Source organism: Culex pipiens, chromosome 2, assembly GCF_016801865.2.
Source record: "Culex pipiens pallens isolate TS chromosome 2, TS_CPP_V2, whole genome shotgun sequence".
Lineage (NCBI taxonomy): Eukaryota > Metazoa > Arthropoda > Insecta > Diptera > Culicidae > Culex > Culex pipiens.
In genome coordinates, this window is record NC_068938.1 from 120,225,460 (window position 1) to 120,237,053 (window position 11,594).

Consider the following 11,594-nt stretch of genomic DNA (forward strand, 5'->3'; position numbering starts at 1 on the left):
CATGTGGAAAACATGTGATAATACAATGAGCCTTTCTTTCAGTGTAGTTACGAATATTTTTGGCACTTTTGTTAAAAAATATGCGGTTTTGGAAAAACAAATAACAAAACCAACTTTTAAGTGTAGTTCGACTATCAAACTTGTAATTCGTTGCTGATTTGTTGGGAAATTTTTAAAAAATAAAAAGTTTTTTTGCAGCACCCCTTTTGGGCGGACATTTCTGTTGTCACCTTTTGGTTCCTTGGATTAGCCATGGATAATTTCACAGTGTAATAAACAGGGCAGCTACCACCACGCGGCGCCACCGTTTTGATTGAGAAAATGATACAGGTTTTTCAGACGAGTCTCAATCCCGTGATAACAGTTAGCGTTTTTTTTTTTTGTAATGTCCGGGATTTGTTACCGGTTGATGATGATGTCTCCTGTTGATTCTTCCGTGGTGCTGCCGCCTTATCTAATTGAGCTATCTCAGTTACATTACGTTTGGCGGTTTAAATTGCATTTTATTATGAAATGTGACCTCAAAATTTATCGTAAATATATCGTAATATGCTTGCTGTCAAATCTTATACTATGCATTTTGTTTTTGTTGATCTTCTTCGAATCGCCTAGCATTGTTGCTAGGTATGTTTTTTAGTGTAACCAAAAGTGCAGAAAATCGCTGGCGGGTACAAATTTTAACCTAAAAACACTTCGTGCACGTACACGCAATACATGCGCACGTAGATAATTCTATCAAGAAAGTCAAAGTAGTTATGTAACAGACATAACCGGAATGGCGTAGACTACGTAAAGTTTTGAGATGTGGACATAGAGTTTTCCAAATCTTAATTTAGCTAGATACTTGAAATACATTAAATACACGGAATAAGATCGTAAATGGGAGATAGACCCCCCGACAAAACAGAATTTACACACTCCAGTTAACTCAATCGGACCGCAACTGCCATGTAACCATACTTTGAATGTGTTGGTAAATCTTTGACTAGAAAGCTTTATTTAAACAATGGAAACATCGAATGGAGGAGAGAAGAACGAAAAACTATTTTTTCGCGAACCGAATGAAAGTTTGGTAGCATAATGTGGTGGAGAGAGAAGGGTTCAGAAAGCTGTGCAATCCGTCACCCCCGAAGACCAACACTAGTTCCTGAAAGGCATTTCACCGACTCATCACGGGTGGGACGAGAGACGGGGAGTGAGGCAACTCCGAAGAGTTGGAAAGTCTTCACCCCCTTCCTGATTGTTTCACAACCACGGCTTGACCCACGAGAGGCAACTGTTCGGTGAGACGGCAGCAGGCACGTGCCTCATCCTGTTGCTGCCTCGTCCCGGGTGGGATGAGGGACGGGGAGTGAGGCAACTCCGAAGAGTTGGGAAATCCTCACCCCCTACCACGAAAGATCCAAACGGTCCGGCCATCGAGAGGCATCTGGCCGACGGTGACGATGAGAAGGCGATGCGCGCTTCTTTTGCAGTTCTGGTCCCTCTCTCTCCTGCTGCTGCTGCTTTGGTCTCTCTCCTGCTGCTGCTGCTCTGGGCTGAGCTTTACTGCTGCTGCTGCCGGTCCGACGTCTGAGACGTGATTGTTGGTCTGAAAACTGGCGCACTTTCTTATATATGTTTTCGGCCCGCTACTTCCCCTCCTTTTTCGCGACAAACACCCAGGGGTGCCAGGTTGCTAGATAAATCTGGCATTGCCGGTTTTTTGAGCGCCAATTAGAAAAAAATAATTTTCTATTTCTTCCTCACATTGTTTTATTGACGTATTTTATTTTATTTTGTGAAGCTATAATGTATAAAAATTTAAAATACACAGTTTTTGAACAAAAAATTACTTATTACTTTGAGGAAAGTGGCTTGCCAGATTTTTCCCAGATTTTTTGCCAGATTTTTTACTCTTCAGACCTGCCCAAGTAACCATCCAGCACTAGGAAAAATCATAAAACAGCAATTAATCAGCAATCCCAATGCAAGATTGCTATGCAACAGCACGTGCAAGTGCTAATCAGCATTGTGGGCGTAGCATTCGAGAATGCTGAGATGATGCTGTTTAAGTGCTGCTGCTGGCAACTCTGTTTGTCAGTTTCCATTAAACTGGCAACAGTATTAGCTTTGTTTATATTTGGAACGGTAGAGCGAGCGAGACAGTATGAAAAAAAAAACAAATCTAAACATGTTATTCTTATATTCCAACATGGGAAAAACAGAGAGATTTTTTCGGATATCATCAAATTATGATACAAATAGGTAAGTTTAACAACCAAAATTTTCTTTATTATTTGTGACAGGTGTGTGTATCCATTTCAGAAGCGGTACAATTAAGACCGGCAGCTGTTCGGAGTGGACGCCGGACTCAACATACACCATCAGAGCAGAAATTCGAGATTTTCTGTGGAATTGGCTTTGGACAATATGTGCGAGGTTCCAAAATACGGAGTTTAGATCGGATACGTGTATCAATTGAGACTGCAATGATGTTCAATCAATTGTAAAATCTTGAGAAATAAATAAACGCAGAATTCAAAACGAATAACACAAAATATGTTTTGTAAATTGAATCGAATTCACAGCGTGTAGTTGTAAAAATCACCCGCACCTAGACCCGCACTCTCTTTTGGCACTTACTTACATTAGCAGCAACTAGACCATCGGATAAATTCACAAGTAGCTGTGAAGCATGCTCAGATAGCCACCTCTCATTTAGGCTTGAAGGATCGGACTCACGGAAATCAGCGACAACATCTTCTATCATCGGGCATCAAATCTCCAACTGGTCAATTTCGAGCAAAAAAATCTCATTCCCCACTCGGATCAGCTGTGAGTCGGTAACGTAGTAATTGTAAACAAACCCAAAATAGAATATGACGAGGAAGGAAAGGGAGAGAGAGCAACATTTTTGCTCCTCCCATTTTTTTGACGTTTTGTGCAGGGTTGGATCAAAAACAGTAGGGGCCAGCACTTAAACAGCCGAGAAAAGTCCAAAAGCGGCCACTATTCAGCACTATAGTAGCTGTTAGTGCTGAAGTAAAAACCGTTTGGCTTTTACTCGCAGCTATGAAAGCGCATTAAGGGCCAAACAGTGACTGTTATTTAGTGCTGGATGGTTACTTGGGTGGTAACCCTGCCGACACCGGTCGCGGTGCTAGGGTGATTTTCCCCTTAAAATAGGTACTTGACATTCCCGTCCGTGAGTGGGAAGCGCTCATTTTGCTTGCAAAATCTCTGCATTTTGAAAACATTTTAAAACATTGAGTTGTTACAATAGTAAAACCGACGACCTTGATCTGTTTTGATGGATGGAAGTTTCGACTGAAAATGTAAACCTTCGGGTAGTGGCTACGTAATTTTAAGATGGCCCAATTTAAAATCTCTCGAAAAGGCCAAGTAAAAGGCAGATTCATATTCAACTGATTGACAGCGCAACTTGCCTTTGTTTTGAAAACGGTTTACCGTGCGTCTTTAAGCATCAATACGATCGTTTTACAAGTTACTATTTACAACGTTCAGAAAGTTCGCGCCGCTTTTTTTTTATAATTTGTATTCCTTTTAAAATTTAACTAGACTGATAACAATGAACAATCCAAGCTACTATCCCAACTATTACTCGATCGACGACATTATGGTGACGCAGGAACGGATTCCGTGCCGGGCGCTGCGTTCCCTAGAGAAGTTGGGTAAGTTTGTTTTCTGCAGTCTACAGGTTTTACCGGTGAAAATGGAATTAAAGCTTCTTTTGTGCAGGCTTCCTGGACTCGTCCGAAAAGTCGGAAGATTTGGAGAACAACCAGCAGCTGGAGCTTCCTCTGTGGTACCTCTCGCAGCAGGATGAGCGGAATCCCGACTTTGGGTGAGTTTGATGTTTCGGAGCGGGCCTTGTAATATTGTAACGTGTTTTTTTTGTTTGTGTAAAGCTTGCAGGTTCCGGACATTTTCACCTCGGCCTACAAGGAAATCTATAAGGCGGACGCAAACTACGTAGAGCTGGGCCGGCTGAACAAATTTTACTACGATTTGGGTATGAATTTGTGCAAGTTTGAGGCCGGTGACGACCTGGCTGAAATGCTGTACGACACGGCAAAAGAGCGCGTCAAAGGTCTCAAGGATCTGTGCAACAATGTGAGCAACGAAAACCTGGTGGACAACAAGAAGCTGGAGCACATGGAGCGGATGCTGTACGAGGTGGGCAGCCGGAGTCACAAAATGTTTGCCGACTGGCTGCAGGAAAAGGCTGTCAACATCAAGTCGACGGAACTGGTCACGAACCACCGCAAGCGGAAGCGAGACGTGCTGGACGGGGACGAGGGTGGTTCATCGCAGGCGTCCCAACGGAGTTCGATTTGAGGAAGGATTGTCCTTACTGCGACTATTTTTGAGTCAAATAAAAATAATTACTAAAACAAACTAAATCAATTTCCTAGAACAAACTGCACACTTTTTTTACGATCGACTTTCCATGTTTATTAAATTTTCAACTTGATGTTGTGTTCTAAACAGCAGATGTTTTCTGTTGCAAAGTTTCGAAATTTCCCCGCCCTTAATGGTGCGGCTCGGCGTTCGGAGCTCCAATCTCCTGCTCCTCGGGGGAGTGTGGCCAGAAAGTCGGGCGGTTGATCGGGTCCAGAGCTTGCTGTTGGCGTTAAGAAACAAAACCAGTTAAATCCCATTTCTAACCAACGAAATCATAAACGCGGAAACTTACGTCGGGGAACGCATCGCGGTAATCTTCCATGGTCATCTGGTCGTACGGCAGCAGTGCCTTCAGGGCGGCAATCTGGCTCGCGTAGTCGGCGATGCGAGACTCCGAATCCTTGCAGAACTTGGCGATTTCCTCCTTGACCTGCTTCTCCTGGGCCTCGACCTGCGCGGTCACGGTATCGGCCGGGTACGGAATCTGCAGCGCCTCGTACGCCTTCTGGAACTTGTCCACCATGCCGGCGATCGGGACACTCTTTTGGTAGTGGGCCCAGTCAATCTTCGGCGGAGTTTCCGGGTTGACAATGACACTGAGAAAACCAAAACAAAGAGAAAAATCGTTCCATAAAAATTAAGTTGATTACGCAAACATCATCTTCCATCTTTAAAAAAAAAACTGAATCAATCCAAGTTACCTTCGCAGATACTTGTCGCTCATCGACTTGAAGGCGGCGAGGTTAGGCTTCTGGCTCTGCGGAACGCGCTCGGCCAGGGCGGCCCAGTTGACGCTGGATTGGGCAATTCTGCGGGAGGCCATCGTTGCTGCTTCGCGCGGTTTACCGGGAACTTCTGGAAGGCTGGCAAACGATTTTTTCCGGGAAAAAAAGACGACCAAAGCTGCACTCTGAACTTCCGTCGATCGAATCGAGACGAAGATGAAAACTTATGTAACCTGTCAAAAGTGACAGCCGCGTGATGACATTCGGACAGATTTTTGTGGGTTTGGATAGGCAGGTCGAAAAAAAGAGAACGATGATGCTGTCAGATTTTTGAGGAAAATTGTGTTCCTAGATGTTTGGGTGAAATTATTATTGTGGTTTCGGAAATAAATCAAAACGATCACAACAAAGTTTGTTGTGATTCTTTCATCTTGTTTTGATTGACGAAAATTTATGTTGGTGCGCAAGCGCTGATGCTTTTTATTATCCGCGCACCACCAAACCGAAGTGCGCATCTCTTCTGTTGCGCGAAAAATCTGTTGCGCCGTACAAAAATAGATTGGTTTGTCGTAAGCGTGTACATGAGCCTGTTGCGCAACATGCTTTGACAGGTTGCGCTCGTATTTTGATTTTTGTCTGCCTTCACAATAGTTTGACAGAAAAAGGCTGAGTAAAAACGATAATTAATCCACCTTTAGGTGATTGGTGCCTTCCTCACATTTATGAAGAAATTTTATCCAAAATAGCAACATCTGCTCTTTCAGTGTTCTATGAATTTAACTCAGTTATTCTTACCACTTATCATGGGTAGGATAACGGATCCGGACAACATCTTCATACAAATCTCGGGTTAGTTTTCAAAAGGTCGTAAGCGCCAGTTGTTCAAAATTTAGTTTTTGGCACGGTTGCACCGACGACGTTGCACTCTTCTAACGCACTATACTAACGATCTACTCGAGCAGAATTTCAAAAAAAAAAATAATTTGAACAAAAATATCGCCCGCATATAAAAGGTCGAATGTGCTTTTCATGCGGAGAAGTCACATACGTCCTTGGTGATGCAAGGTCGTAAGTACTGGTAATTTCAAAAATAGGAAAAGAACGTAAGTTCCATAATAATTGCTTAATTATTATGGGCACATGAGTTTTTACGAAAAAGATGAATATTTGTTATCCCGTTTGTTGGCGAAGCAACCGTTGATTTAATTATTAATTAGAATAGGCTATGACTTGGAGTGCAGCAATAAAACTACTCATTCGTTGTCTAACCCTCGAACCTAGTAGACGTATCTACTGCCTTTAGGTTATGGGCCCAGACAGTCCCGTAGCAACGGCTGTTTGGAGAAAATAACAATTAGAAGAAAATTTTTAACTGAAGAATTTGGAAGAAGTTTGTCTCGAAACGATGGCTGATGAAGAAGTCGAGCTAAACATTTCATTAGGGCACAAAACCAAAACGTAAACATTCGGGATTATTCCACTATTCCATTCATTAGTACACTCCCTACATGCCCTCCAAGAATCAGATTGATAACAAACAATTTCCTATTGAAAAAATCAAAAACTCAAAAGGGCCCATAACAATGTTCACTCCGAACCAGAAAAAAAGTTCAATTGTGCCCTTTTCTTTTTCGTTAGTTTTTCGTAGTTGAGGAACTTTCTATGTTATGAAGTGAAGTTTTCATACATTCTTAACACTAATTCACTTCAAAACAACGTTTGGTTAACGTTTCACCAAAGATTTCTGCAGAAAAAAACTTCGTCTAACCACAATATTTAACACGGTCCCGCGGATCCTGTTCAGTACACCTTTGAAGAATTTTTATATTTCACATGCCCTATTCTCACCATTCGATCACAAAACTTCACCAATTAACATAATGTTCGCTGAATTCCTCATTATTTCTAACTGAACAAAAGGTCCCATAAACATCATTCAAAACAACAATCGAATGACAGCGCTTTAGTGCCCTTTCAATTCTCTTCGAAATTGCATCTAGAAAGGGCCCATTATGAACAACAGTTGGAAAGTTAAAAGGGCCTAATAACGAGATTTTTTTAAATTATGAGTTTTATTGCGAAAATCAACATAAATTAAGAAGCATGCAAGCAGAGTTGAGGATAATGATGTGTTTTATCGTATCATAAGTAAAAATACCATCAGTGAAGCTTCTTTTTTAAATAGGAATTGAAACAAGTTGTGCACTTTTTGCAAGCGATTTTCTCGAATCGCGGATTTTGGTTTTGTGCCCTAATGAAATGTTTGGCTCGAAGTCCGAGTTCCTGGCGCTGGACGAGGCGTGGCGGCGGTTCAACCTGGCGGTCCAAGGCTACCTGGAAGTTCCGTTTCGCTGCTGGTGAAGGAGGTGCTGCGTGGTTCGGAGAACTACAATTCCTGGGCGTTTGCCACGAAGATGGTCCTTATCAAGGAACGAACCTGGCGCGCCGTACGGGATTCTGTAGAAGGAGAACCGGAAGTGGAGGCGGATACCTCGGAGCAAGCACTGGCGACTATCTGCCTCATCATGGACCGGGGCCTAAGAGAATCTATGACATTTCCCCGAAACCCACATTCCCGAAGAGACATTTCCCCGAATTCCACATCTCCGAAAAGACACTTCCCCGAAATGTCATTTACCCGAAAATCATTTCCCCGAACGGCCACATCCCCGAATGGCGACTTCCCCTAAAAACCATTTTCCCGAATGGCCACTTCCCCTAATTTTCCACATCCCTGAAAATCATTTTCCCGAATGACCATATCCCCGAACGGCCATTTCCCCGAACGCCACTTCCCCGAACCCGGTCAGGCGGGTATGGCCGTTGCCCAGAACCGCGCGCGCGGTCCTGGGCAACGGCCATACCCGCCTGACCGGGTTCGGGGAAGTAGCGATCAATGAAGTATCATGTCCACGATTGAACGTTCAAAAAATTCCGAGCTTCAATTGAATTTTGAATATTCAAATTGATGTAAGTGCGACAACTGGCCAGAGGGATTTCAGGTCAGAACGTGTTTGACACACGTTCAGGCCCGACTACCGCAAAAATTTGTAATTGTTACTCGGGACCTTGGCAACCAAAATCAACCAAACTTCGGGACAATGCACAGAATGGTTAACCAAACTAAACGTGTTTGGCTCTATTTTTCGATTATTCATGTCCAAACATTAAAACGCGTTTTTCTCGGGACGTCAAAAAGCGACAAACGACAAGATAACACAACAACGTCGATTTGATACATTGGGCATTTCGCAAAAAAATGCAATTAGTTGAAAATCAAAATACAGTCCAGACTCGATTATCCGAAGGCCTTGTCAAAAGTTCACTTCGGATAATCGAATAATAAAAAAATGTTTAGTCGTCTTTTTTTGGCTGTCGAGTCCCTAAACTACTTTAAAGTGATTTAGTAATTTTAAATCTAAAATGGCGGTGATGAAATATTCAAAAAATGCTTTTTGTAATTCAATAATGAACTATTTAGATTTGATTGTAGTGTTGGTCGCAGAACTCGAATTGGACGCAAAAAAAATAAAAAAATTTCAGAGCCTTCATCCAGTTAAAATTGATAAAGACAAATCAGTTCAGTTAAACAAAATCTAGAACAAACTGAATCCTGCGCATCGAGTCGTCGCATAAAGCTATCGTTGCTGTTCAATCCTTACCACGTAGATACCGTTTTGGAAAATTGTCCTTTGCTGAAAATCGCCGCTACAAAAAAAAATCTTTTTTATGGAACGTGGATGATCTCAATACCCCGCACTCTTGAAGCGTCCGCGTAGTTTATGGATGGCCTTCTACGGTTTTAATCTTAAAAAAACACGTAGAAGAATTTAATATTTACATCATACTTTTATTAAAAAAATCTCAAAATAACAATTTAGTTTATATCAAGGTTATCATTCGGGAAAATTGATTTTTTGGTGAAGTAACCATTCGGGCATATGTAAATTCGGAAAAACGACAGTTCGGTGAAATGGCCATTCAGGTAAATGACATTCGGGGATATGGAATTTTCGGGAAAATGATTTTCGGGGATGTGGAATTTTCGGGAAAATGATTTTCGGGGAAGTGGCACTTTCGGGGAAATGATTTTCGGGGATGTGGAATTTTCGGGGAAATGATTTTCGGGGATATAGGATTCGGGAAAGTGGGATTCGGGGATAAGGGATAAAACCCGTGGCATGGTCCAGAATGCGGCAACGGCAAGGGAAGCTTGGGACATCTTACGCAACACGTTCGAGGACAGCGCACAGTGGGCGAAATGGAACCCAAAATCGGACTTAATTGAACGCGGCTGGTTCCCTGGTATGAATAATAGTGTTTCTTATGTAAAAAAATCCGGGGAATCGATTGGTGATGGTTTCATCCACCGCACGAAACGGCAAAGGGTCCATTTTGCCCCAATTCCCCATTTTTTAACATTTTTTCTTGAAAATCGGTCTGTATTTAGAGCGGAGGCTTTATACGGCCTTCCAAAATGCACTTAACTTATGTGAAAATGTCCCAGGAATCCAGTAAAAATAACCACTAGCACCGCAAAAATCATCTAGGGTCCATTTAACCCCAATTCCGCTATAAAAGCATTTTTGGCCGTTTTCAAATGTTAGGTCAGATTTTAAAAATTTGAAAATATTTTTATCGTAAAGATCAGACAATTTTGCATAAGAATGACGATTTGCACTTGAAAGTTTGACACATTTATGTTGATAAAGAAATTAAACTAAATAAAAAGATTGAAGAATCACTTTTGGGCCAATTTTCCCAAACGCAGAATAAACTGCCTTTCACATACATTTTATTTTTATCAACATAAATGTGTCAAACTATCAAGTGCAAATCGTCATTCTTATGTAAAATTGTCTGATCTTTACGATAAAAATATTTTCAGATTTTTAAAATCTGACCTAACATTTGAAAACGGCCAAAAATGCTTTTATAGCGGAATTGGGGTTAAATGGACCCTAGATGATTTTTGCGGTGCTAGTGGTTATTTTTACTGGATTCCAGGGACATTTTCACATAAATTAAGTGCATTTTGGAAGGCCGCTTACAGCCTCCGCTCTAAATACAGACCGATTTTCAAGAAAAAATGTTAAAAAATGAGAAATTGGGGCAAAATGGACCCTTTGCCGTTTTGTGCGGTGGATGAAACCATCACCAATCGATTCCCCGGATTTTTTTACATAAGAAACACTATTATTCATACCAGGGAACCAGCCGCGTTCAATTAAGTCCGATTTTGGGTTCCATTTCGCCCACTGTGCAGCGGTTCCACCCGGAGGATCGGTCTCCTGAGAAAACTGACCGGGATTCGGTTGGTGGGAGCTAAGAAGGTGGAGGAGATCATCTGCCAGTAGACCCAGGAGTATGTAAGCGAGGTCATGGTGACCTGCAACCAGCTGGCGGAAGTCGGCTTCAAGGTCGACGATGATTGGGTGTCGAGTTTGCTGCTGAAGGGCCTGCCCAAGAAGTACGCGCCGACGATTCTCGGACTGGAGTCGTCCGGGGTCAAGCTGACGGCGGAGAAGGTGAAGGCCACGATCATGCAGGAGGTGAAGGTCGAGGCTGGATCGAGCTCGAGCGAGAGCGAGGGCGCCTTCTACAGCAAGCAGCGGCAGCAGAAGTTCAAGAAGCCCGTCGAGAAGTGCGATGTGAAGTGTTACCGTTGCAAGAGGCTGGGACACTACGCATCGGAGTGCACGAACGGGACGAGCGCGAAGAGCAAGGAGAAGTCTGGTAACCACAAGGGGAATGCGACTTCGTTCTTTGCTGCGTTCAACGCGGTGGAGTCACCGGCAGGAGCCGGTGGTGACTGGATCATCGATTCCGGAGCGACAACCCACATGTGCCGGAACGAAGCGATCCTGCAGAACCCATCGAGTGTGTCGGCCAAGATTAATGTGGCCAACAACGCGGAGGTCGCCGTCGTCGCAAAGGGTTCCGTCAAGCTGGAAGCTGACTGTGATGGAGAAATCCGGGACCTGACGATGACCGACGTGATGTGCGTTCCGGACCTGGCGATTAACCTGCTTTCTGTAAGTAAAGTGTGCAAGAAAGGTTTTCGTGTGGAGTTCACGAAGGACGCGTGTGCGGTGCTGGACGCGAGTGACACGGTGGTAGCGATTGGTCGAGAGACGGACGGTCTCTACAAGCTCACCGAAACCAAGCGATCTCGTGCGAATCTGGTGCAAGCAGACGAGTTCGAGCTGTGGCATCGCCGGATGGGACATCTTTCTGCTAGCGGAATGAAGCGATTACGAGTGATGACGACTGGCGCACAGTTCGACGTGAAGGACGGGCTGCAGTGTGTACCGTGCATCGAAGGCAAGCACCAGCGTCAACCGTTTAACGCGCAAGGGCAGAGAGCGGAGCGAGTCCTGGAACTGGTCCACTCGGACTTGTGCGGCCCGATGGAAACGGAGTCGATTGGAGGCATACGCTACTTTCTGACCTTCATTGACG

General features: G+C 43.5%; 2 protein-coding genes across 2 annotated transcripts; one reads left to right on the top strand and one right to left on the bottom strand.

Moving 5' to 3' along the window:
* The first annotated feature begins 3,468 nt into the window (after positions 1 to 3,468).
* On the top strand, positions 3,469 to 4,406 carry LOC120430597 (DNA replication complex GINS protein PSF3-like). Its single transcript, XM_039595702.2, has 3 exons — positions 3,469 to 3,674; positions 3,742 to 3,847; positions 3,912 to 4,406. Exons 1-3 carry the CDS (start codon positions 3,572 to 3,574, stop codon positions 4,339 to 4,341), a joined length of 639 nt encoding a protein of 212 aa, XP_039451636.1. The 5' UTR covers positions 3,469 to 3,571; the 3' UTR covers positions 4,342 to 4,406.
* Positions 4,407 to 4,432: 26 nt separating this feature from the next.
* Positions 4,433 to 5,373, bottom strand: LOC120430598 (ATP synthase subunit d, mitochondrial-like). The gene is made up of 3 exons (XM_039595703.1): positions 5,109 to 5,373; positions 4,700 to 5,003; positions 4,433 to 4,627 (listed from the first exon to the last, which is right to left on the bottom strand). Exons 1-3 carry the CDS (start codon positions 5,228 to 5,230, stop codon positions 4,535 to 4,537), a joined length of 519 nt encoding a protein of 172 aa, XP_039451637.1. The 5' UTR covers positions 5,231 to 5,373; the 3' UTR covers positions 4,433 to 4,534.
* Between the last annotated feature and the right edge of the window lie 6,221 nt (positions 5,374 to 11,594).